Raw genomic sequence first — 26813 nt, forward strand, 5'->3', positions numbered from 1 at the left:
TCTCATAGCTTCATGCACAGGCAGAGATAGCTGAGCAAAGATAGAAGAGATCGCTCTTGTCAGTGTGTTCTGTATTGCTACATATGATGTGTGTTGTCTTAATTACATTTGTCAAAAACATGCAAAACTGAAATATAATTTGTTTGTAAATATTGCTGCAAGCAATATAGCTCTAGCCACCGCTTTGTAAACTGCTGCCAGTTAAAACAGAGAAACAAACTCATGTCATCAAATGGTTGATGGGGGATAATATGCGAAATACCCAGACAGGGTGCTGGACTGCGATACCACAGGGGTAGGCCAACTTCCAAAATAATACAATATTTTGACTCACAATATTGATTTAAAAAATGTATGGTTGGAACTGCATCCATAAACGTTAACTCTAATTGACCAATAAAAATTGAGTATTCAACAAAACCAATTAATCAATTAAGCTGCTGTTTTTGCTCTATTATCATTACAGAACTTTGACAAGTCAAAGTCAATTTCTAGTGTCAAAAAGCGTTTGTTCCCCTAGTAGGAGTTCGCAAGCAAGAGAGCTGCAACCGCAGTGTCCTCAGTTTGGAAGTTGATCGGTCAACCATTAACTGATACATTTTAATGGTAGAAATGTCTAACAAAACCGTTTCTCAGTCAGTGCCAGTTGGCGGCGCCCGTTTGCGGCGAATGCGCATTCAGTGCACTGCACTCAAGTACTTGCATACATTTAACTTTTGAGTGCAGTGCCCGTTTTGCCGAGATCCATCAAATAGATTCATAGCTCCATGTCTACGATCAGAACTGCGTCTAAAGCAACGGGCTGTAAACATTTTTTTTTATCATAGCAGCGGTTTGCTATTACCTATTTGAAATAACAGACCGTAAAATGACCAATCAATATCGAGTAGGTATTCAACAAAGCCGTGAAATAATTGCAGGACCGGAGGTGCACGTTTTACATCGACAACAGTCGTAAAATATGTAACAGATTATATCTATGCAAGAGTTAAGGAATCATGTGTCTTGCAACGGAGTGTTCATATATGACCACATATTAGTTTTCCTTGACTTGGGTAAACTGCTGTGCCACTGCCCTTTCTGCTATCCTACCTTTACTGACCAATGTACCCATCCATCACCTGATCCCTCTCACTGGCTGCACACTAGAGCTTTGACATTTAGAAGAGCATTCCCTAAATAGAAGACTGAGAACATCTTCAGGCCTGCTCTGAGTAAGTGTCTAAGGGCTAGGACATTCGTTCAATTAGACACTGTGAACTTGACAGTTCAAAACACACCTAGTGTTCTTTGCTCCCAAAATAGGCTTTGAAGTGAAGCTTTGTTATGTTTGTACTGTACTATACCGCACCCCACAGATCAGCTGTTTAGCCTCATACCTGAGCTACTTTTGATTCCCCAGAAGGCTGTGACACCTGACACTTTTACAAGTTGGCTCTGTATGAGTTGAGTCTATATGATCCTGCAGATATTATTGCAGGAAGGGGTACACTTACAGTAAATGTCGGTGAATGATTATTATAATAATGTATTTATTGAAAATCATCTCAAACATCCACATGCATGTTAGAATAGGCTATGTAGTAAACCATTCAGAAGAAACTGCATTTCAATTGATCCATTTTCGAAGCCTTTCCACATCAATTACGTTTACCTTCTAGAAACTGAGTGCATGCCCATGAACTTGACCAGCTACCCAGCTTATGTAATACCAGACCCTCACCCTCAACACCTCTGTCTGTGTGTGTGTTTGTCAGAGAGACCCACCCGCATGTTAAAACTTAAAATAGAGTGTGCACACAAGATCCTGTCCTCGCAAATCCAGTGTGGGCCGAACAGGCTCTGGTTACAGGGGGGGGCAAAGCGGCCTTAATATTGGACTGGAGAAGTGGAGGGCTCCACACATCCTCACGACATCGACCAGGTAGCTGACCTGCATAGTCCACTCCTCAGGAAGCGTGTTTGTGCAAGGGAACAACCGTCACCATGCCGAAAGTTGCAGTGCCAGGTGAGTAGGTCTGTGTGCCCACTGTTGACCCTCTCCCTCTCTTACAGACAGCCCCCTGGCAGGATTTTCTTTCAGATGGACTTGCAAGACTGGGATACTCCCCAGGGAAAAACTAGCTACAAAAAAAATGTGTAGCTTTTTTTTTCTTTTTTTCGCCACACATTTTTATGTATTTCAGCCCCAGTAGCTCATGACAAACAATGTATGCATGTTCTGTAGAAAGGAACATTTGTATCTTCTCATGTGAACTTTTTAACTTCTTTTAAGACATCATAATACCTTTTTACCTTTTGGCACGTTTTCAACTGAGGTTGTGTCAACATTATCTCATAAACTGTATCTCATTGGATAAAAGTTAAACCACATTTAACACACCTTGAAAATGTTGGGTTTAGTAGTGTTAACCTCTTTAATATGTGATAATCCCTTGAATTTCACTTTAATATTTTGATTTACTGAGAGTCACATCAGGTCCTGTGGCTGTCTCCAACTGTTCAGGTGATAAATTCCCAATACTGCACTCGCAACAGCGGCCAAATCCAAGATGATTTATGGACATAGAACTGGACTGACATCTTAATTGCTTGATCACTCTGGGGACAACATGCATAAAGTTCCAATGTAAAGAAATACATTTCCTAAAGAAAAGGTGGTCATATTTGCACTTCTCATAGCAAGTTCACTACGCCATCACATTTTTGGACAAAAAATACCAGAAGGCTTAGACCCCACGCATACACACCCTGTGTGACACCTTGCAGAGTGTAACATTGAACTTGAGCTTGACTGAAGTATACATTATGTTCTGTTTGGCTGTCGGTGTCATAGGTCTTGACATCATGTCAGGGTGGCTCCTTCTAGGAAATATGTGGCAGACATTTGATAGGGGTGGTGGGTCTTCTGAGTGGTTGGGTAAAACATGTGCAATGGGGAGAGTGAAGTTTGAATGCTGTGGTGTGTCAGCAAATACTTATGGGTCACGTGTCGTCAATGCAGGACATCTTGTGACTTCCTGTATTATGTGGAATGTTAATTTTGTAGTGAAGCTGAAAGAAATGATAACGTCCGTAATACACTATCTGGTGTTTATAGCTCAATTAAAATGTCCTGTAAATATTGAAATATAATATGTAATTGTGACTAATGGATGACCATTGGATAATCTTGTAACAGGTCACCAAAAATATTCATATATATATATATATTTATGTTTTTTTCATATATATTTCTTGGCATTTTCAGCTTTTTGTTGTTGTTGATAGTTACTGTTTGAGAGAGACAGAGACAGGACCATGTGGTATGTATTCTACCCAGTAATCCCCCTCAGGCCCCACTGAGTATCATGTCAGTGACACACACATGGCCTACTTGCTGAAGTACAGATGGGAGGGCGGGGCACAGGGCTGTAACTTGCTACTGAGGTTGTTTTTTTCCAAGTGGTAGAAAATAGAAGCGCTATCACTCATACGGCCGCTGTCTAAGGAGCTTGGCTCCATGTCAGGCTAAGGGGTGTAAGAAGAGTCTGGATATGGCTGGGTATGGGTGGTGTGTAGACTGGGTACAGATCGCACGAGACCCAGTGTAAACACAGGGACATTCTTAGATGACAACAATGGCATTGGAATCCTGATCTGTAGAGACAGTGATTTGATCTATGCCACCGTTGTCAAGGCTTATGTCTGGATGCCTTAGAATAAATCTACAATCCAGGTCAACATTACACGTGTAGCAAGTAACATGACCAAGACATTGACTTTGTTGATGACTGGACGTAACACAAACTTATACTGGTTTGTATACAGTTAGGTTTCAGGTGGTACTGGAACGCCAACTAATGAACAGTTCATTTGTTATTTTTCTTACTGTACTGTAAAGAATCAACAGAAACTGAAGAGTAAACATTCGAGATTCAAGATCACTTTAGTTGTCTCTGTAGGGAAATTTTTCTTGGACATAATATAATATATATATATATATTATAATATAAAGGCTGCCACACAAATATACATACATAGTACAGTAACAGACACAAACAAGAGCAGACATAAGTGCAATCAAGTACACGCAACACAGCCCCTAATTTCACACCCGTCCTTACATCCTGAGTTTAGGAGAATCGCTTATAGAGGGATGAAACAGTTGTTATACCTACTCAGGTAACTTTTTCTGTATTTATTTGAAAGCCTGTCTACCTGGTGGGAGCAGTTTGTATTCTGACCACGGGACATGTGAGGGATTAATAAGAATAATAAACATTGATGCAGCCAACCTTTTCTTTTCCGCAGTACCTTCTCTAAACGAGATAACAACCCTTGTTTTGTTTTCCTTCCCTTTACCATGACTGTGCTGTCTGATGAGACATTTTGCTAATCTACAGAGGAAGAGAGTAAGTAGAAAGATTTGAGGAAGGGGTCTGGGTGTCAGCTAGAGATCACTTCCAATGCATGGATCGAATGAACCTTCGGACTAGGATTGGTTCGAATCCTTTTACACCTTCCTCCAATCATGTTCACAAAGGTTCCTCGGGGGAGAAATGTGCACTTGACTGTTACATACGGTTGAGAATGTTAAAGAATGAAAATGAAAAATGATTCTTAGAGCTTGACGAGTCAGACGCCATTTATCCAACAATTGCTCACTCTGCGCCGGGAAACTACTGTCTGGTTTTAAACAGCTCCCTGAGAGAAAATGTTTTCTCTCAGTAGAGCATGTAAAGAGGGAACACATTGTTGAATAAATGCCCTGCAGATGGCTCAGTGACAGAACATTGAAGTGCATGATCATTATGGTTTATGGTCAGGAGCTGTACAAACAAGCCCTCTTTGTCTTCCAGACTTGTTTGAACTTCAAAGGGAGGGTTCATGTTTTTATTTTCCATCTTGACTCTTGGGTAAACATCTACAGTATGCTGCATGGGTCTTTGAGATGCAAGTATAATGATTCCGTCATCCAAGTATTCCCTTTCAACTTTAATCATAAATTCCACTGCTACTAACTCCCACTTGTATTTTAAAATTAAAAACCATTCACAATGTTAATTCAATTTTAATCCATTGATAATTCATACCTACATTATTCTATCGTCCATTGCTTGTGAACAGTGAAATGTTTAACCTTGTTGAACATCTATCATTGCTTGTACTGATTTTGTCTTCTTGTTCAATCACAAAGTAATCCATGCCAAAACTAATTTGTATTATTTAAATTACAGTATTCATCTGATGTTAATGTTTGATAATGATAACAATGTTAATAACTGGTAACTAATTATTCCTAAAATGCTATTTTAATTACTGTTACTATGAATAATTTCTGTGTTGCATCTCTGAAAGGGAACAGTGATTACCATAAATCTCATCTTACTCATACTAGGCTGCCTACATGTGTAACACCTCTCGCCTTTCCCTTTCTAACTTAACTTTCTTTTCCATTGGTTCCAAATCGGGTATGTCCTCTGCTCTCTTGCTGGATGATTTCTTAATCAGGCGGTGCTCAGAGTAAGTACACTCTGGTGTGAACAGACACCCACTGTGGTCTGAATGGACCACAGATCTCCCTGAACGCCCGACTGTAGAAAAGCTTTACTCTCTGCCGCATATTTATAAATTCATCTGTTTGCCGTAGAATAGAATAATCTGTTGTGTGGACGGTTATGGCAAATAAATGAATCGATAAATGCCTGAGTCGGGTTGTCCACCATCCGGTGTGGGGGCCCTTTCTCTCTGTGCTTGTCAATGTGTAGAGAGCATGGGATGTCTGACGGAGGCCTATCCAGGTACGCTGTTACTCCAGAAACAAGACACGTTGGGTGGGGCTGCTCCTGTGCAGCATCCAAGTCCCTCTTGTCTTGTTTAGCACCATCACCAGTGCCAACGTTTCTATAGATCCTGTGTTTGTGCCCGAATGTAAATGTGAGTTGAGTTCACTGTTTGTCTGCGCTGGATTACTGTAGTTCTCTTCTGTGTGCATGACACTTCACAGCCGAAACTAGTGATCGAGTTAGTGCTGGAGTGCTGGAGGTTCTGATCTTGTCATACACTACAAAGCATGTGCTACTGGAGTCTTTGTTTGTCTGTTTAGTAAAGTATTTGTCGTTTGTTTCTCATACTACACATTTAAAAACAATCACTTTATTCATGACAAACCATCCAACCACCTTCATGTAGGCCACTTGAGATTTGTTTGCTTCATTTGACTGTCTTGTTTTGTAGTTCTCACATCTGTTTTTGGGAGATACAAGTTTACGTAAACAAAGATCACACGAGAAAAGTAAATACATATGATTGGTTGCTGTATAAACAGATGGCTGACTGACACGTTTTGTATTTCTCTGGCAGAGACCGATGATCGCATGCGGGCCTTCGCGGAGAAAGTCTTTGCGTCCGATGCCAAAGACGAGAATGTCCGTGATGAGATCGACATGTTTGACGTGGCTGATGACTGTCCCATCTTGCACGAGGAGATGGCACTCCACCTGCAAACTGACGAGGATCCAGAGAAACGGTGAGAGAAGCAGTTAGAGGGGAGTCAGGTGGCTGAGCGGTGAGGGAATCTGGCTAGTAATCCGAAGGTTGCCAGTTCGATTCCCGGCTGTGCCAACTGACGTTGTGTCCTTGGGCAAGGCACTTCACCCTACTTGCCTCGGGGGAATGTCCCTGTACTTACTGTAAGTCGCTCTGGATAAGAGCGTCTGCTAAATGACTAAATGTAATGTAAATGTTAGAGAAGGAGGTCAGATGGCTGAGCGGTTAGAGAATCGGGCTATTAATCAGAAGGTTGTCGGTTCGATTCCCGGCTGTGCAATATAATGTTGTGTCAAGGCGTTTCACCCTACTTGCCTCGGGGGAATGTTGCTGTACTAACTCTAAGTCGCTCTGGATAAGAGCATCTGCTAAATGACTAAAATGTAAATGTAGAAGCCTTGAGCTGGAGTCCTACTGTGCTGCCATAACCTGTGCAAAACTCATCTCTCAGGAAGGGTCCTTTGTGACACACCCATTTAGATCAAAGGTTCTTTTTTATTCAAGCCCAGCACTAACAGACACGATTCCCTCCACAGGAAGAAGAGACTCCAGCACTGTCGTAACATTACTGTACCTGTTGCCGGGAGTAAGGGGACACCGGCTTTGATGGAGGTGCAGGTGGATACCCCTCTATACCTGGAAGTACCAGATTTCCAGAGGGTGGCCATCATCGGAGACTATGCCTCTGGGGTTCGTGCTCATGCGCTCATTTGTTTTCATGGAGAGAAAAACTTCCTCTAGTATGGGTCAACATGTGTTCAAGTTTCAAATGTGAAATATGCCAAGCACCCACACACTCAAACAATACTCCTTGTATTTGGTTACTTGTCCGTTGCACTTAATGTGCTCGTTGGTGGTGGGATTACACTGGTGTCTGTGGGTCTCACAGGCATAGCTGTACTGTAATTTGTGGTTCTGGTTATTGGGGGTCACTGAACTGTCGTATGGTCTTACAGCTTACACAGGAATAGAAACTGAATTCATTGAACTCTTGTACCGTATGGCTGTGAATGTTTATATTTCAGGAATGAGGACAGGTTATTTAGAGAGAGATAAACCATACGTTCCTCCTCCACTTTCTATGTTTGCAACCGTATTTTTCAAAATTCAGCCGCACAAAGACAATTTGGTCGGTTAGATACAGTAAATACATCAAGTATTCCATATATATTAAGCTTGTGTTCAATTTAATAATTGTGTAAGAATGCATAAAACATTCTCAAATAGGCATAAACAACATGTTTTGGTCAATCTTAAGTGATGAAATAGTGATACAGCATTATCACCGTAACCCTTCACGTCCATCCTAACCTTTTCACACCATTATTATCTTGACTATCAGGTGACCATGGATGACTTTGAGCTGTCCTGCAAAGGCCTGTACCGTGCTCTGACCATCAGGGAGAAGTACATGAGACTGGCCTACCAGCGCTACCCTCTAACCACCTCCCAGTACCTGCGTGAGATTGAGAGCGAGCCATTCAAGCCTGAAGACCAGGTGCAACCAGGTAAGCAGACCAGATGGACAGTGTTCACTTTTTTGGAGAATACGTTTTACTGTGAACCAGCAATATTTCCAGTCACGTTAAAACCTAATGTATTATTGTTTATATTGGGAAACCACAAAGACTGTGGCTTATGATACCGCAAAGACTGTGGCTCGAGATACTGCAAAGACTGCAGCTTGTGTGTTTTGGATTCCTGCAAACACTGTGGCTTGTATTTAGTTGAGTTACATTTTTATTTATATTGGGAAACCACAAAGACTGTGGCTCGACATACTGCAAAGACTGCGGCCTGTGTTCAGAAGGGTTTTATTACTTTTATTACTTGTATTATTGTTTCTATTGATTTTATGTAAAGCACATTGAGCTGCAATTCTTGTATGAAATGTGCTATATATAAATAAAGTCGTATTATGTATCTAACATTGTGTCTAACCTACGACCGTGTGTTTGTTTGCCAGTGTTTACATCTCCCCCGAAGGAAGGAGAGGATCCCTTCGACAAAAAGTGCCTCCCTGAGAACCTGGGCTATGTAGCACGCATGAAGGATGGTGTCATCCATGTCTACAACGATGCCGCAGCCGCCGACAACCACCAGCCCAAGGACCTGCCCGAGCCCGACTATGAGACCTTCATCGACGACATGAACTTCCTCATTGCTCTGATTGCACAGGGCCCAACGTAAGTCTCTCCATTTACCGATTGGCTCACGTGACGTCACATGTCTGTAGACTGAGTGTCAGTCACGGTGCTGCCGTGACTCTTCTTCCTCCCTGGCAGGAAGACGTACACTCACCGTCGGCTGAAGTTCCTCATGTCCAAGTTCAACGTCCATGAGATGCTGAATGAGATGGAGGAGATGAAGGAGCTCAAGCTGAACCCCCACAGGGATTTCTATAACTGCAGGAAGGTATGTGTGCGTGTTCCCCACGCACAAACACTCACACACACACCCAACACACACGCGCACAATTTTGTGCAGTCTGTGCACTTAGCTCCCTATTTTGGTCAAATGTGATGATTACACCACAAAACACTACAAACAAAAATAAAATCATATTTACGCTTATGTGCGCCCTTGCAGGTCGACACTCACATCCACGCAGCGGCCTGCATGAACCAGAAGCATCTCCTTCGCTTCATCAAGAGGTCCTACCGCGTGGACGCCGACCGCGTGGTGCACAAGCTCCAGGGCAAGGAAGTGACGATGAAGGAACTCTTCAGTTTCCTCAAGCTGCATCCCTACGACCTCACAGTCGACTCCCTGGATGTGCACGCTGTGAGACAAACTCTCAGCTTACAGTTTGAATAAGTTATCTTACGTATAATCTCATGGTCGATTCTGTGAGGGTCTATTGAACTGAAATGTGTGTCCCACTCTCGTCTCTTAAGGGCAGACAAACCTTCCAGCGTTTTGACAAGTTCAATGCCAAGTACAATCCCGTGGGAGCCAGTGAGCTGCGTGACCTGTACATGAAGACAGAGAACCACATCCACGGCGAATACTTTGCCACCATCATCAAGGTTAGACTCACAATTACTTAATTATTTTTGCACGTTCAGTCTAGAATGAACCCCAAAAAGAAAAAGGAGGTTACAGACAGAAATCTGACAAAAACCATCATCTACTGTAATTTGGCCCTTGATCTAATCAGGAAGTGGCTTCTGACCTGGAGGATGCCAAATATCAGTATGCAGAGCCTCGTCTGTCCATTTACGGCTGCAAGAACGACGAGTGGGCCAAGCTATCCGGCTGGTTCAACAAGCACAGAGTATACTCTCCCAACCTCAAGTGGATGATCCAAATTCCCAGAATCTAGTATGTTTAATACTGGAAAGCTCATTTCGTGAAACATCCATTTCATTACCCTTGCTTAGTGGTTCTAATCTTTGCGTGACAATCTTTTCTCCCATCACAGTGATATCTTCAGAGGCAGAGACTTTGTGCCTCACTTTGGAAAGATGCTGGAGAATATCTTCCTGCCAGTGTTCCAGGCCACCATCAACCCACAGGACAACCCTGAGCTCAGCATTTTCCTCAAGCATGTGCGTGAGACAGGAAGGAGGAGCCTGATTGGGGGAAGGTTCTAATTGTAGTCTTAAAGGGATATCTCACAAGATATTCACGTGATGTTTTTCTCGTATGAAAATACCATCGGGGAGATCGATGTTTATGCAGGAGATTCATGGAAGGTTTACCAGTCTGTTGTTTTCTCCTCCTTCTGTACCTTCTTCCTGTCATGAACTGTACAGGTGACAGGTTTTGACAGTGTGGATGATGAGTCTAAGCACAGCGGTCACATGTTCTGCACCAAGAGCCCCAAGCCAGAGGAGTGGGACATTGTTAAGAACCCCTCTTACACTTACTACATCTACTACATGTATGCCAACATCGCAGTGCTTAACCAGCTGCGCAAGTGAGTATCGCCACTCGACCAGGATAGAAGTGACGATTCATTCAAATAGCGCCCTTAAAATAGCGTCCTTTGTTAATAATAACAACAACCGCATCCTTTCATTTGAAAAGGATTCTTATGGGGAGAATGGGCATATTTTTTTGTAAATATGATCGAAAGGGTCTGAGACAGTGTTTGTCTTTCCACGCTCCAGGCAGAGGGGAATGAACACCTTCCAGTTCAGGCCCCACTGTGGTGAGGCTGGGGCTGTGACCCACCTGCTCGCTGCCTTCATGACTGCTGACAACATCTCCCATGGTCTCAACCTCAAGAAGGTCAATACCCCTGTTTAAAAAAACAAAAATGGACGCACACAGCTCCCTACGTTGCTTATGCAGATGTTTTTGTTTTACTCCATCCCAACAGAGCCCAGTGCTGCAGTACCTGTACTTCCTGACCCAGATTCCCATTGCCATGTCCCCACTCAGTAACAACAGTCTCTTCCTGGAGTACGCCAAGAATCCTCTGCTTGAGTACCACAAGAAGGGCCTGGTGGTGTCTCTGTCTACAGATGACCCCATGCAGTTCCACTACACGAAGGTAAGGCTAAACTTTCATTGTAAATTGTTGTTCATTGTTAAGTCCTTATATAGTAAGTATGGACTTGTCGGTAAATGATTGAGTCATATGTTTTCTATGAGAAAATGTTAACCATATTTTTACAGAACACATTCATGACATAGCAAACATGGCTAGTTTTGAGGGTGTATAATTAGCTTTTGGGCTCATTTTAGCATATGAATCGCTCAGTAACACACATTGCTGCTCTGCTTGTGTCTTAAGGAGCCCCTGATGGAAGAGTACGCCATTGCAGCGCAGGTGTTCAAGCTGAGCACCTGTGACATGTGTGAAATCTCCAAGAACAGCGTCCTGCAGAGCAGCCTCTCTGCTGAGGTTAGCAACCTTTTATTAATGATTCCTTGGTGATGCATCAAATCATATTAAGCGCCAAAAGAAAACAAAACACTTACCTAACAACAAACTAGCATATTGTTACACAAAACAACATGGTATGAATTGCTATAATGCAGTCTTACCCTTATTGCCTATGTATCACTTAAACATCTTCCCTGTGTTCATCCTTGCAGGAGAAGACTCGTTTCTTGGGTGCTAATTACCTGAAGGAAGGACCTGAAGGAAATGATATCCGCAAAACCAACGTGGCACAGATTCGTATGGCCTATCGCTACGAGACACTGTGCTATGAGCTTAACCTCGTCAAGGAGGGTCTGAAGTCTGACTAGACACACTTATGCACACAAACAAACACACTCTCACACACACTCACATAGATCTGAACAAAAACACATTTTCAAGGGCTGGGACATTGTCTTCTTTAAAAAGACTGTAATGCAATGTTTACATAACTGTTTACTCAATGGTTTTGAGTACAATGTATGTAAAAAGCTTGATTGAAAGCAAAAGCCGCTGCAATGATGATGCCCCACCCTTAATGGCAAAGCCTTCTTAACTTGTGTTCTCTCCATTGAAAGTAATAAATGTGTTTTAGCACAGTGCCATTTAGTTATCAAATTAAAACAAATCATATTATTATTTATCTTTTTGCTACATAGTTTTATTGTCCTGTGCTCATTTCGTTGAATGTATAGATACGTAAATGTAGCCTACCATGGACGGACACGATGTACAAGAATGATCTGAAACGATTACAAGTATTTAAAATCAAATGTATAGATTGAAATTATTTATCTTCTACTGTTTAGTGTCATTGTGAGGCTCGCGTCATCGTACTTTGTTCACATATTTGTGCATTGTTGGGATTTATTATTGAAAGGCACGTCAGCGTTAACGGCAGATGGTGACGTCCGCTATTCGAAACCCAAGATCTCTGGAGGAGTTATCAACACTTTTTTTGAAGGCGGTCGGTTAAGTGTATATCTCATTTCCCTCTGTTAGAATGTCAGTTGACGGATTAAACTGTTTTGATTTTTAACACGCAAATGTGACCAGTTCGCTTAAATACTGTAGTTAGGCTGGCGAATTATATTAGGCTACCTTACCAGCTAGCTGTTAAACCAGAAAATCTGATATAGCCATCCAATTACAAATCGCTAAAACGGGTTTGTCCTCTGCTAGTATATTGGCTAATCAGCTTGCTCGCTAGCTAGCTTGCTAACAACAAATACCGAGTTATTCAAGAACTCGATGACTGGGAGAACATTCAAGCCAGCACAGAGGAGCAAATGTCAAGGGATACAGTCGGGACATCTTACTTTATAACCGTACTCCCGACCACATTGTTGCTTTAACTAAGCACTAGATATATTTGAATATAATAGCACTATATACTATTTGTACAGACAAAAACTTTAGTCCATCAGTTCGTCTCCTGGTTTATACGTTCCTCCTGTGAAAAGAAAAGTTTATCCCAACATCCAGGACTGGCCGACCAACTTCGAAAAGGTGGGTAGCGAGCTATCTAATCTACGCTTGGCACACGTTACCCACGATATTTAGAGCTAACTAGCTGCAGAAAGGTGTTAGATAAACTAGAGCTGGTTGTAAGGTACTTTCGTCCTTTCAACGAAACAACTTGACTTATTGTAGCTTTGTGAGAGATACTGCACTTGTCTTAAAATATGTTGTCACTCTTTAGTTAATCTTGTGTTATCAATTCAGAATGGTAGCAAAGTGTAATACATTGTATGTATCTAACTTACATTATTGCATTCTCTATCATGTGACCAAAGGACGACTTTGTATACATTACAACACTAATCATACAGTGACACTAACGTTGTGTCGGATCAGTCAGTGTCCATTCAGTTACTTTACCATTAGCTTTAATGATGATGACTCATTTTCTGTATTGCTAATATTAATGTGTATAGTTCATCATGGGCAACGAGAATGAGAACAAAATGAGAGCATTTTAAAGTCTAGTAGTTCCAGTGCGTTTGGCAGTTTGTTTAAGGGAATCCTTCCCCTTTCAGTGGTACCCCACCTAGGACATGTTGTGTCTTGCATCAATTCTTGGAGAGGGCGGTTTATGGGTGTTTTGAACGTGTAATTAGGTTTAATTCATCACTGCTATGTGATGACAGGGTATGTCGCTCTCATACTCGTGTCTGGTTTCTTCTGGGATGAAGGTGGTGAGTCAGTAAGTTTCACTCAGTTCACAAAGTATCCAGGCAGACGGTTTAACTGCCTTGAGTGTGGTAGGTAAGACTTCAGCTACGGCTTGTCAGTGGAGCATGGTGTCAATGGAGGCCCAAATATTCCCAGGAAATGTCATAAAACACTGTTGTGTTTGTTACCAATGGATACACTGGAATGATGTTTTCCAGTGGTTTTATTTCAATTGCTATGGATTAAATAAAAGAACAGTTTATTGAGTTAAACATTGCTGAAATCAAATGCTCCGGTTACGTGAGTGCAAATCTTCTATCACCATCATTTAAGGACGGTTTGCTTATCCTTCCTTCCTGTCTCGCAGGAAACACAAGCTAGGCCCTCCTGTGCACTCACACACTCCTGTGGCAACAAGTGGGTCAGTGTAGAAGTGACGGTTTCAGTGTAGGATGTGCCCTAGCTGTGATGTAGTGAGATTCCAGTGCATGCGTTAGATTTAGGTCAAACCAAACAAAGGCGTCATTTGCTGGCCTGACTGATGGACTGTCTCTGGTCAAATTTATTCCCCCTCCCCCCCCCCCCCTCCCCTCTTTGCTGGCCTGGCTGGAATGCAGCACATAGAATTATTATAATCGTGAGCAGCACCGGAATTTTACCATGTCTCCCCTCTCTAAACGCTTGCAGCTTTTGACGTAGTGTGCAACGTGTCCCGGTGGTGCGGTTCCAGCAAGCAGCTTTCGTAAGGGTACAGTAATAACCCCTATGACACGGAGAGATCAAACATACTGTATGTCGGAATAGACATGAGCATTTTTCATTAGGCTATTCCACTCTTTTTCTGATAATGTGCACGCCAGTCAAGGGTATGAATCTTGGTACTGCATACAAGGCTGCAAACGAAAATTTGGTATCTTAAATATTGAAACAGGGTGGAATGCACAACTCCAACTGTTCTGTATTAACATACAGTGTTTCCACTGATGGCAGATTCTCATGCCTCTTATTATTTCTCACTTGTGCGTGCAAACAACAAAAATGCTCCTATCTTTAGTTGTGTTTTGACGACTCCCCAAGCCTTTTAACTCAGTGTAAAATACTTGGAATACTCATCCTTCCTGACCCAATGAAAGAAACCTTTCAGACAAAAATAAATTCGATTTCATGTTTTAATGTGTGGAGTTGTTTTGTAATGGGCCAGCTGTGTGGTTGGGAGGAGAGATGGGGCTCAGCAGTGGGCTAGCAGGAACAGGGTCGTCGTGGAAACCAGACAGACACCTCTGCACAATGCTGTAGTCGGGATCTTGTTCCTGTCGTTGTCTCCTCCGCTCCTCCGGGTTTTTATTTTTGGACACTGACCTCGAGCAGGAGTCTATTCTTCCTGGCTTCCTCCAGCCACACACATCCCACACTGCCGCTGGTGCGGGCGCAGTGACACAGCTAGACTGTCGTGCTCTTGGTTTGGCTGTTCTGGAGTGCTGTTTGGACTTGTTGTGAAGTGTTGAGCAATCGTTGAATGATAACCTTTGTGTACCATCCTTTCAGGTCCTCTCTGTAAACGGACAACGTGGAAAATAGTTACTACCCCTCCCCTCCCCCCTTTTTATTTTTAGCTCGTAGAAAGAAAACATATATAACGAAAGAGGTGCAGACACAAACCTGCGGAGCCCATTCAGGAGACTTCATTCTGGATCACACAAAGACGAGGACAGACTCACTGGGATGTGCAGTGTCTCTGTCTGCCCACCATGAGGTCCCTCACGCCTCCGCCGATGCCCACCCAGTGAGGGTGAGCTGGCAGTCTGCCTCCCTCTGACCATGCTGGCTCTGGGGCAGGACAGCCTGGCTGGAAGAAGAGCTGGCGAAGGGGGGCAGGGCCGGGCGACTGTGGCCTGGCACAGTCCTTCTCCGGGAAGGCCCCTCGCCCAGGACCCAGGCATCAACATCAGGCAGAAGATATCCCAGTGGGAAGGCCGGAGCCAGGAGAGCAACGAGAGGGTGAAGTCCCACACGTCTGTGGTGACCAGGACTCTGTCCGGAGATGTCTTGGGAAACGGAGTGTGTGGCGAGCGCTGGAAAGGAGGTGGATCTCAAGGAAAAGCTAACGTCTCCAAAGCTAAAAGCCTGGGTTTGGATTTCAGGGAAACGCAGGCGCAGGCTGGACACACAGGGCCGGGCAGGAAGTCTGAGCCCTCACCCAGCCCTTGCGGCAAGATCACGACCCAGAGTCCTGCTGTTCGGGTTTCGACCCCGGGTCATTCCAACAAGGTTTCCACCCCACTCGTGGATTCCAAGCCCTTCACAGTTTCCCTACAAACTCGTACATTCAGAGACTCACTTGCAGACTCGAACACGACCAGCAGTCCGGTGAAGCGAATTATCACGACGAACGGAGATCTCAAGGTCGGCTGCGTCCTGGATGTCGAGGTAGACGAGTTGTTGCCTCCGTCGGCGGAGGACCACGAGGAGAACATGCCCCCCGGGAACTTCTACACCTGCCGGGGCTTCTGGCGGAGGATGGAGGGAGACAGGTTGTTCTGGGAGAAGGGCAGAACTGCCTCGTCCGAACCGCCTCTACCGCCTCCTAAACCACAGCGGACCTATAAGTATCAGGGAAAGGACAACACTACTGGTGCCAACTGGGTCCAATGGGATTCCAAGACCTCGCCTCTTATGGACCAATCAGACACCAGGAACGGTGCCCTAGCCCAACCTCCTAGTTTCCCACCCCCTTCATGCCCGGTCACCAATGGCAACGGATTCTCCAGACACAAGAAGAACAGGTAAAGTGGTTGGGGGGCTTAGACTGAGGGTATAGAATGACAGCATCCTTTTGTTTGTGGCATTAAGGTGTCGTTCAAACTCAACTAATGACTGTCGTGCAGAGGAAACAGCATACAATAATACAGGATTAGGCCACATTGATCTGGATTATAGTTTTTCATATGGAAAAAAAATTGTCTTCAGACTGGCCTCAGTTTTTTGGGGTCTTCACAGTTAAAAGTGTTTCTTTTTCCTAAAGTATTGTTGTCCCCGTCTAAAAATAAGCTTTGCTTGGTTTAAAAATGGCGTTGTTTATTGAAAAAACGGGAAAGTTAGTGTTCAAGAGGGAGTAGGGGTTTAGACTTTGGCCCGGCTCCAGGTGTAATGTCACATGATCTTTGGCAGCATTATCACTATTGTCTGGACATGGCCTACTTCCAGTCGCCAAAGGTCCAGGGGTCACATTTAGTTGTTTTCGCAGACATGCACACGAGCACGCACCCACATGCATTTAAGCTCGCACGTGTAGCTACAGTCCAGCCTCTCACACGATGACACACCTATATTTTCCTCTTCTCTTTGTTTCTCTCTGTTCTGCAACCTCGTTCTCTCTCCCCCAACTCTCCCTTTTGCGGTCTTATCAACTTCAGTATCTTGTTGGGATGCACACAATGTAGAGGCTGTTTGGCTGAATGTAAGGAGACAATACAGTGAACAATAGCTTGCTGACTGTGTATGGAGCAACAGCAAGGCCCCTGTCTCAATACCCCTCCCTCCCCCCCTCCCCACCTCCCTCCCTCCCTCCCTCCTTCTCCACAGGAAGTCTTTTGAGTACGAGGATGTGGTGCGGTTGGTATCGCAGCCAGGCACACTAGGGAGCGAGGCCCGGCGATCTGAACTCTACCACGCCTACTCTGACGACAACATTTACGAGGACATTATCTGTGAGTGTCCTCCATTACACTAACAGTGACTGATACGAACGTTTACGACGGGCCAAATTCCCCGTGCCCTTCCAGGATGTACGTTTTCTCAGTGCCACTAATGTGGGTGAGAAGACTGGGCGTTGCTCACACTGACACTGAGGGAAGACATCCAAGGAAAGCCAGCTGTTGCAAGACTATTGTGAAACAGTGAACGCACACTTGACTCACACGTGTGTGCTGCTGTCCCTCTGACCTTTGACCCCCCTCAGGTGACCCCTATGAGGACGTGAAGCTGACGCCCACGTGTCTGCCCCTCGGACGAGCCCGACCCTGGACGGTGTCCCAGAGACAGAGCCCTCACATCCCCAAGGTAGCGACAAGGTCAACCGCAGTTCGCTCTGCTGAGGTAGTCTCCCCCAGTCTCAGGTGTTGACCCCAGCTAGTCTCCCCCAGTCTCAGGTGTTGACCCCAGCTAGTCTCCCCCAGTCTCAGGTGTTGACCCCAGCTAGTCTCCCCCAGTCTCAGGTGTTGACCCCAGCTAGTCTCCCCCAGTCTCAGGTGTTGACCCCAGCTAGTCTCCCCCAGTCTCAGGTGTTGACCCCAGCTAGTCTCCCCCAGTCTCAGGTGTTGACCCCAGCTAGTCTCCCCCAGTCTCAGGTGTTGACCCCAGCTAGTCTCCCCCAGTCTCAGGTGTTGACCCCAGCTAGTCTCCCCCAGTCTCAGGTGTTGACCCCAGCTAGTCTCCCCCAGTCTCAGGTGTTGACCCCAGCTAGTCTCCCCCAGTCTCAGGTGTTGACCCCAGCTAGTCTCCCCCAGTCTCAGGTGTTGACCCCAGCTAGTCTCCCCCAGTCTCAGGTGTTGACCCCAGCTAGTCTCCCCCAGTCTCAGGTGTTGACCCCAGCTAGTCTCCCCCAGTCTCAGGTGTTGACCCCAGCTAGTCTCCCCCAGTCTCAGGTGTTGACCCCTGCTAGTCTCCCCCAGTCTCAGGTGTTGACCCCAGCTAGTCTCCCCCAGTCTCAGGTGTTGACCCCTGCTAGTCTCCCCCAGTCTCAGGTGTTGACCCCTGCTAGTCTCCCCCAGTCTCAGGTGTTGACCCCTGCTAGTATCCCCCAGGCTAAGGTTGTGTCCTCTCCTGTGCTGCAGCTTCCTCCTAAGCCCAAGACCCTGCGGGGCTACACAGACAAGGTGGAGAGGAGAGCTTCACACTCGGTGATGTCACCCAGCCCTACGTGCCAGTCGGACGTCTCCAGACCAGTCCCAGCCAAGCGCCCCACCGCCCACAAAACATACAGACTGCCTCAGGTGATTCACACGCAAACTAGTTTGATTCCGTGGAAGTAGAGCTTCAAACATGCGCGACTGCAAGGTTTTTTATGATAATTTGCGTCCGATTAAACTAGTAAAATAATATATGCGTATACAGTATATATATAAATATAATTATATAGTATTCGTAGTTAGTATATAAAATGTTGAGGACAAGACCAATATCGTTATATCGTAAGAGCTGAGGAAGGTGGAGTCTTGAAGCAGGATGGAGAGACAGACTGGAAGAGAAAGATAGCGGTGTAGAGATGTTTAAGTAAGGGCTCCATGGTTCAGACAGTGATACCAGGAACACGCTCTAGTGAACAACCCATGGAGGAGGGTTGGGTATGGCAAAATGGAAGCCTGGATAATGAGGTACAGAAACAATAGAAAGGCCATTTGACACATTTAGTAGACAATGGATATTTCAGACTGTACATATTAAGAGACAACTTGTTTTTGGCAGTGGACTGTATTTTCTGTGCTCTTTGAGATAAGTCAAAACTTCCTGTTTTCATTTCCGTGGTTTTTACAGATAGATGCACAACATGGGTTCCTATTCAACAGAACCCGTGACCAGTACAAATTTCTCTGTCTGACTGCACTGTAATTATTGGATTGATGGCTGTTAATTCATACAGTTGTGTGTGTGTGTTTGTCTGGTTTTCCGTGACGCAGTACGTCAACAAGATTCATATGATCTTCGATGCCAAGAGAGGGAGGAAGAGGGTGAAGAGTCAGGGAGGAATTGCCCGAGGTAGGAACCTCCTCCAAATACCCTCCACATCCACACATCATCCACACATCATCCACACATCATCCAGGAGATTAAGATGAACAGTTTTCTGGAAAAACCCAGCGGTTTGATCATGCTCAAGGCAGACGTCCAGACCCTGACAAGCATACAAAGACAGCCTGTCTGACCTAGTACTTTTATCCACCCTCATACACACACTCTTTCTTTATGTCTTTCCCCCTCTCTCTCTTTCTCTCTATTTCTCTATTTCTCTCTCTCTCTCTCTCTCTCTCTCTCTCTCTCTCTCGATATGTCTCAATAACTTTGGAGAACAGATGACAACAGTGGAACAGAGAGCGACCCAGAGGACAGCAGCAAAGGTACCCAAGCAGAGCTCACGTTCTTCTCCCTCGGCCCATTATAGTTTCCGTTCAGGATTATGACAGAACGGGGATGGGTTAGGGAGGTTGCATCAGATACAGGGTCTGTGTTTCCAAATGGCTCCGTTTTGTGTCAGATGTACATTTACATTTAGTCATTTAGCAGACGCTCTTATCCAGAGCGACTTACAGTAAGTACAGGGACATTCCCCCCGAAGCAAGTAGGGTGAAGTGCCTTGCCCAAGGACACAACGTCATTTGGCACAGCCGGGAATCAAACTGGCAACCTTCAGATTACTAGCCCGACTCCCTCACCGCTCAGCCATCTGACTCCCCAGCCCAGATGTAGCGTCTGTGATTCCACATGGCTCAGTGTTGTTTCAGATGAAGCTAAGGGGTTGGTTCTGTATTCTCCAGCAGGGTCCAGGCGCTCGGTCTACGTCCAGTCCACCCTGAAGCAGCGGCCGGGCTACCGCACCCTGGAGAGAGACCTGATCCAGCTCCAGCAGCAGCAGCTCTTCCAGCACTTTGTGGTCGTCTCTCTCCGGAAGAGTCCGCCAGGAAACACATACTCTCCTGAGATTACTCAGCAGTTTCCCAACAAGGTAAGAGGAAGGCCAACATATTAGCCCCCTCCGTAGACTAAGCACAGTTAGCGGCTTAGAACATGGCCTCATTGAGTAAAAACACAGCATTTTGTACTTGAGTCGTCATTTTAACACTTGAAGTTGATCTCGGACGGCGTGATGGACAGTGAATAAGTGTCCCTCTGTCGTCATCCTCATCTGCAGTTTGAGAAGTCATCTCGTCACTCGAGGCAGGCGGAGGACAGGCTAAAGGCCATCCCCAAGTTCTGCTTCCCAGACGCCCGAGACTGGTGTCCTTCTGCAGACGTGCCCAGGTGAGCAGCTGTCACACACACACATTCATATACACACACACACGCGTTCTTATATATACACACATTCATATACACACACACGCGCATTCATATATACACACATACATATTCATATACACACACACGCGCATTCATATATACACACACACATATTCATATACACATGCATTCATATATACACACACACATATTCATATACACACACACACGTTCTTGTACACACACACATTGATAAACACACTCACACATTCATATACACACTCACAGACATAACAGGGAAGGAGTAGTGGACAGAGAGACAGATGCAGGGAAAAAAGGATCTTAAATGTCTGGCTTTAAACGTCCAATGAAACCCTAAACGGCTACAACAGTAACCACCAAACATGCCTGCAGCCTCAGAATGTCACTGATCTCTTCTCGTGTGGATTCTAGAAGGATCCCGGCACGCCACGTAACCACTGCATCTTTCATCCTATAATTGCAGTGAAACCTTCTCTTTTGTCCTGACTGGAGAAGACGGCAGCCGGTGGTTTTGTTATTGTCGTAAGATTCTGGTAAGTGTGCGTGTGTGTGCGCGTGTGTGTGTGTGCGTGTGGTTCAGTCCTAGTTTTGAGTGACTCATAACTTGGCAGTATATCGCCTGCGTAGCATCTGTTGGGAATACTCGTTCTGAGTCATAAACCTCTGAACAAATGACCCAGACTAGAAAAAAATGTCAGCATTTCCCATTCGTCAAAACCCTCCCAGGTTGTAAGCCTGTTTGTGACATGGTCGTTTTCCAATGTTGGCTCGGCATTAGATGTTATGGAAAGGAGATTGAATTTTCAAGCTAGTTTTATCCTGTGTCTGTGTGTGTATCTGTGTGTGTGTGTGTGTGTGTGTGTGTGTGTGTGTGTGTGTGTGTGTGTGTGTGTGTGTGTGTGTGTGTGTGTGTGTGTGTGTGTGTGTGTGTGTGTGTGTGTGTGTGTGTGTGTGTGTGTGTGTGTCCACCAGCCCAGTGGAAAGGGGAAGAGGCTGCCTGAGGTTCACTGTATCGTCAGCAGACTTGGCTGTTTCAACCTGTTTGCAAAGGTAGGACCAACTGTCTCAGAGCACTTTGCATATTGGTAGCATGTTATAGTCTTTCTGTTTGTGTGTGTGTATATATATATGTGTGTGTGTTCACATGTCTCTGTGTGTGTGTGTGTGTGTTCAGATCCTGGAGGAGGTGGAGAGGAGGAGGGAGATTTCTCCCCCGCTCGTGTGCTCCTTCATGAGGAGCGTCATGGAGGCTCCTTTCCCTGCCCCCGGACGCACCATCACAGTCAAGAGCTTCCTGCCCGGCTCTGGGAATGAGGTACAGCCAAACACCCAAGAGAAAGCTCTCTGTCACTCATAAACCTCACGCTGCGTCACACGGGGGTCAGATGGCTGAGCGGTTAGGGAGTCGGGCTAGTAATCAGAAGGTTGCCGGTTCGATTCCTGGCCGTACAAAATGACGTTGTGTCCTTGGGCAAGGCACTTCACCCCACTTGCCTCAGGGGGGAATGTCCCTGTACTTTTTGTCAGTCGCTCTGGATAAGAGTGTCTGCTAAATGACTAAATGTAAACGCAGATTATGAAATTTGATCTGTAAACTTTTGCTGAATTTGCCAAATGTGGGGTCACAGATGTTTGCGTCACAAATTATTTTGTGATTTAAAAAAAAAGTGTGTACGTGTCTAAATCCAGGTTCTGACACTGTGCCGCCCAGTGGACTCGCGGCTGGAGCATGTGGACTTTGACACCCTGCTGCAGTGCCTGAGTGTGGGTCGACTGCTGCAGGTGTTTGCCTCTCTGCTGCTGGAGAGAAGGGTCATCTTCATCGCAGACAAGCTCAGGTGAGACTTCCTCCTCACGCCACGCTTTGTAAGGACCTCCTGCAACGCTAACAGTAGTGCGTCATTCATGTGTCATATGCATTATTCAGGCAGTGTATCGTGTGTATATAGACTGATTCTTTTGACCAAGTGTTTCTTTCAAAGCCTAGTAACCACACTCGTACCCTCACCTGCCTCTCTTTCTCTCTATCCTCCTCTCTCTCTCTCTCTCCCCGTCTCCCCCCCCTCTCTCTCCCCCTCCCCCCTCCCCCTCTCTCTCTCTCTCTCTCTCTCCCCGTCTCCCCCCTCTCTCTCTCTCTCTCTCTCCCCGTCTCCCCCCCTCTCTCTCTCCCCCTCGCCCCTCTCTCTCCCCGTCTCCCCCCTCTCTCTCTCTCTCTCTCTCTCTCTCTCTCTCCCTGTCTCCCCTCCCTCCTCTCTCTCTCTCTCCAGTGTGCTGTCTCGCTGCAGCCATGCCATCCTGGCTCTGCTCTACCCCTTCACCTGGCAGCACACCTTCGTGCCCGTGCTGCCTGCCAGCATGCTGGATATCAGCTGCTCTCCCACTCCCTTCCTCATGGGGGCGCTGGCGCCCTGCCTGCCCCAGCTGCTGGAGCTGCCCATTGAGGAGGTCAGTTAAGAGCAGCCTGGGAAGACTTCTGCAGGGATATTTGATTTATATGAGGTTTTGTATGACGCTGAGGTCATAGTCTGGGGCTATAGGCTTCTTTGGAGGCTAAATCACCCAGAGGCGTTTTCACTATTTCAGTCATGGAGGTTTTAGCTGATGGTGGACTTCCCAGACTTACTAGTGAACTTAACAGTGAACAGCCCTGTAGCCATCCTGGTATGTTAGTACTGTTTGGGGTCAGTGCATTCTTCAAGTTGAATTGCTCTTGTCAGTGATGGATCTCTGTTTTTTGTCCAGGTGCTTATTGTGGATTTGTGCGCGGACAAGTTTGTCGTTCAGGTGTGTACCCATTGTGTCAAATGTCAATGGCAGGCGTGGTTCTATAACATGGCAAGTGAACAAGAGACTGTGATGGATTTGCCTGTACATGTATGTTTCTACTGAAATGTGTTTGGTAATGACTGTAACTGAAGCAGTACTGCCCTGCTAACAGTAACACCCTGGAGCTTGAAATTCCCTTGTGCTTGAGCCAAACACTTAGGTACTGGACTGGGAGTAGGAGGTAGTAATTGCCATAGTGTTTTGCTTCTGTTTCACATCTGCGGAATTTTACTGGGCTGGAAGTTGCCTCATCTCTATGGCAACCAGTTGGAATACTATACTGATGAAATCCTCCCTCCTCCACCCCCATCTCCCCCCTCCCCTTCCTCAGCTGAACGACGAGGACTGCATCCTGCCCAGCAAGCTCCAGGCTGCCCTGCAGCAGATCCTGGAGGAGAGAGAGCACATACTGAGGCAGGAGGAGGGAGACCGGCCAGGAGGTCTGTACTGCACCATGATGGCTTAGGCACCCGTACACTTCCAGTCCTTTATTATCAGCCGCTCTGACTATGTGCATTGTTGGATATAAGGCGTATGCCAAATAGTAAACGTTAGTGTGTGAGGAGTGTAATCAGCAAACTCCTCGATGGTCGTCCCCGTCCATCTGTGCCCCTGCAGGCCAGCGGTGCGATCTGAGCTCTCTCATGTCAGAAGCCTTCGTGCGCTTCTTCGTGGAGCTGGTTGGGCACTACTCCCTCCACATGAGCAAGCCCAGCGCCCCCGGTGGCAGCCCCAGGGAACTGCAGCGGGAGAGCTTACGAAAGTCCCACCCGTCCCGGGGCGTCCGGCAGTTCCTGCAGCTCTTCATGGACACTCAGATGTTCGCTGGGTTCATTCACGACAGGGAGCTGCGCAAGGAAGAGGGCAAAGGTCAGAGTTCGCTTTCCCCCCCATTGATTCTCACTTCTCTCCACTATACTACTAGCCTGGCTCTGCCCTCCTACGTGCTTCCGCTCAATTTCCATTTTCCAGATGTCTCCGGTAAACTTTTTACCGGTCCAATCAGCGAACAGAGGGAGTGGCTGAGAACGATGACGTTGATGTTGTGCGCTAGTTTGTGTTGTAGTTCCGTAATGGCGGCGGAGAAAGATGCGAGCTAAGCCATTCGGTCCGTTGTGGCAACGCTGCCGAATATACAGAAGTTAAAGCCGGAGCAAGAACAATCTTTGATCCCCACGGGGTTCGTTTGATTTTCCAGCTCGCTCCGTTAGTGGTGAAGAAGTTGGCTAAGGCGAACGCTAGAGATTGGTTATGGCAGATCCAGAGTGGCTCTGGGCAGATCCAATAGTTTTAAACTTCAACAGAGTACCCGCCTTCAAGGAAGTTAACGCTTGTCAATGGAGCGAGACCAGACTCTCTGTACAAATGAAATGTACGAGAGTCTGGTTATGACCAGGCTACTATACTACTACTATACTACTCTAATTATGGATAAAAGTACTTCTGTTCTCTGTATCAGAATCAGAATTTGGTTTATTCGCCATGTATCCATCCATCTCTCTCTTTCTCCCGTGTGTGTTTTACAGTTGAGACACGCTGTGTAGTTTGCTGGTAGGTTCTGCAGTTGCCTGAATGTTGTGTTTTTTCTCCACAGGGCTCTTTGAAGTGAGAGCTGCTGAATATCTGGGATCAAACCCTGAACCAGAACCCAGCGGGGTGAACAAATTCCTCAAAGGACTTGGTCAGTCACCCTTCAATCCTCATATCTGACTTTCAACCACAGGTGGAAATCCCGGGGGGGGGACACACGACCCCCCCATCCTAGGAAAAATATTATTTTTCCCCCACAATAAATCACTGAAAACATGAGAACATATTACAATGTAGGTTATGTGTTACAGCAGTCATTTTGGTGTCCCCCTCAGGAATTGGTCTTAAGAAAATGTCATATAATTGTCCCCCACAAAATTGAGATTTTCGCCACTGCTTTCAACTGTTTAAGTTTTGTTTTGTCGGCATGTCTAATCATTGTGCCTACATTTTTTTTTCAGGGAGCAAGATAAAGTTCTTGCAGATAAAGTGAGAGGCAGCTTCAGTGTGGCTGACGTCACATACGTATGAAAAGATTACGCAAGACTGGATGAGGAACACGATGACACATAGTGTCCTGGACGTACTTCTGCATCTCTTGCCTGAATGTAGTTGTATGGCTGTGAACCGCCGTGAAAGTTGTACTATCAGGTTTCAGTTGAAAGAGGATTGGTCTCTTCCAGCCTGCCTAGAAACACCTCAAACTGGAGGCCAGTGCAATTGGAACTGGATGAATACTGGAAATGGGTGTTTTTGTTTTAAACACGGTTGGAACTGAAGAGACACAAGGGGGTTCCCAAGGAGTGTGGGGGGATTAGCACTATGTCCTTGTGTAAATTTACAAAGAAACGGACGTTTCAGCTAGAAATCTTCGAATTAACTTCACAAGATGTTATGCTGTCGTAACTAACCATGGCTCTAACCGTTTGTTTTTTTAATAAAAAGTATTAGGTGTTTGTGCAAAAGTGTTATTTCTCATTTTTTGTTTTGTTTATTTTTTACTTTTATTTTTTAAATTGCTTATTTTATTCCATGCAGCGACTCAGCACTCTGATACAGATCTGATGTAGTCTATACTTTTTGATGTGTCTGAATGTCACTTTAACTATTGTTAATATTAAATATTTAAAGTCTCTAGAGAAATGAAAATGTTATACTGTCCCGGGCAAAGGCATGTTTATATAATATCCAACTAACCATGTGTCATTTTATATACTTGGATATTTTCTTGTTTTCCTGTAAGGATTTGTTTACAAAGCCTATTTTTGCTTGTGTGCTTGAATGCAAAGCTACTTTTGCATACGTTTGTCTTGATGTCAGTGTATTTTGATCCAGGAAGACTAAGTACTCTAGAGGTGCTAGAAGAGCAGATGGATGTATTTGATCAGCACGGCTAAACCTCAAATATTACAGATCTATAATATTTCAATGCTATTAAGAACATTCTTCTTTTTGCTCTAAAAATCCGTTCTCAGTCATGTGAAATATGAAATGGGAGCTAGAATCTGATCACATCTCCTTTCTTAGTAACTACAATTGTAAATACCTTCTTTTTTTTACCTTGTATCAACTGGCAAAGTTACAGACTTTTGTACAGCATTCTGTATATATATTTTTTTTAAGCATGAAATGTCTACTTTGCCCTCTAAATAAATGCCTTCTGAATGTGTCATGTTTGCGTTGATAACGGACTATCAACACCATGATATGTTAGGTTATATTTCATTTAGACATTTAGCAGACGCTCTTATCCAGAGCGACTAACAGTAAGTACAGGGACATTCTCCCTGGGGCAAGTAGGGTGAAGTGCCTTGCCCAAGGACACAACTTAATTGTGTCC

The 26813-nt window shown here is 45.3% G+C and overlaps 2 protein-coding genes across 4 annotated transcripts; both read left to right on the forward strand.

The window, feature by feature from the left end:
• Positions 1-1878: 1878 nt before the first annotated feature.
• ampd1 (adenosine monophosphate deaminase 1 (isoform M)) lies at positions 1879-12180 on the forward strand. Of its 2 annotated transcripts, XM_062460106.1 has the most exons (16): positions 1915-2008; positions 5494-5505; positions 6346-6511; positions 7068-7221; positions 7874-8039; positions 8498-8717; positions 8817-8946; positions 9121-9315; positions 9429-9560; positions 9692-9855; positions 9956-10082; positions 10290-10453; positions 10647-10767; positions 10859-11032; positions 11276-11386; positions 11581-12180. In XM_062460106.1, exons 1-16 carry the CDS (start codon positions 1987-1989, stop codon positions 11734-11736), a joined length of 2214 nt encoding a protein of 737 aa, XP_062316090.1. In that variant the 5' UTR covers positions 1915-1986; the 3' UTR covers positions 11737-12180. The 2 variants fall into 2 exon arrangements, with proteins under 2 accessions (XP_062316091.1, XP_062316090.1); XM_062460107.1 differs by lacking the exon at positions 5494-5505 and having other exon boundaries at positions 1879-2020.
• Positions 12181-12215: 35 nt separating this feature from the next.
• On the forward strand, positions 12216-26645 carry dennd2c (DENN/MADD domain containing 2C). Of its 2 annotated transcripts, none has more exons than XM_062460089.1 (19): positions 12216-12916; positions 15128-16365; positions 17165-17289; positions 17541-17641; positions 18415-18573; positions 19258-19336; positions 19651-19695; positions 20113-20300; positions 20487-20596; positions 21081-21150; positions 21590-21667; positions 21792-21932; positions 22307-22455; positions 22885-23062; positions 23360-23401; positions 23775-23883; positions 24062-24313; positions 25038-25124; positions 25435-26645. In XM_062460089.1, exons 2-19 carry the CDS (start codon positions 15401-15403, stop codon positions 25464-25466), a joined length of 2910 nt encoding a protein of 969 aa, XP_062316073.1. In that variant the 5' UTR covers positions 12216-12916; positions 15128-15400; the 3' UTR covers positions 25467-26645. The 2 variants fall into 2 exon arrangements, with proteins under 2 accessions (XP_062316073.1, XP_062316074.1); XM_062460090.1 differs by having other exon boundaries at positions 20116-20300.
• The last annotated feature ends 168 nt before the right edge of the window (positions 26646-26813 follow it).

This window comes from Osmerus eperlanus, chromosome 4, assembly GCF_963692335.1.
Source record: "Osmerus eperlanus chromosome 4, fOsmEpe2.1, whole genome shotgun sequence".
Taxonomy (NCBI): domain Eukaryota; kingdom Metazoa; phylum Chordata; class Actinopteri; order Osmeriformes; family Osmeridae; genus Osmerus; species Osmerus eperlanus.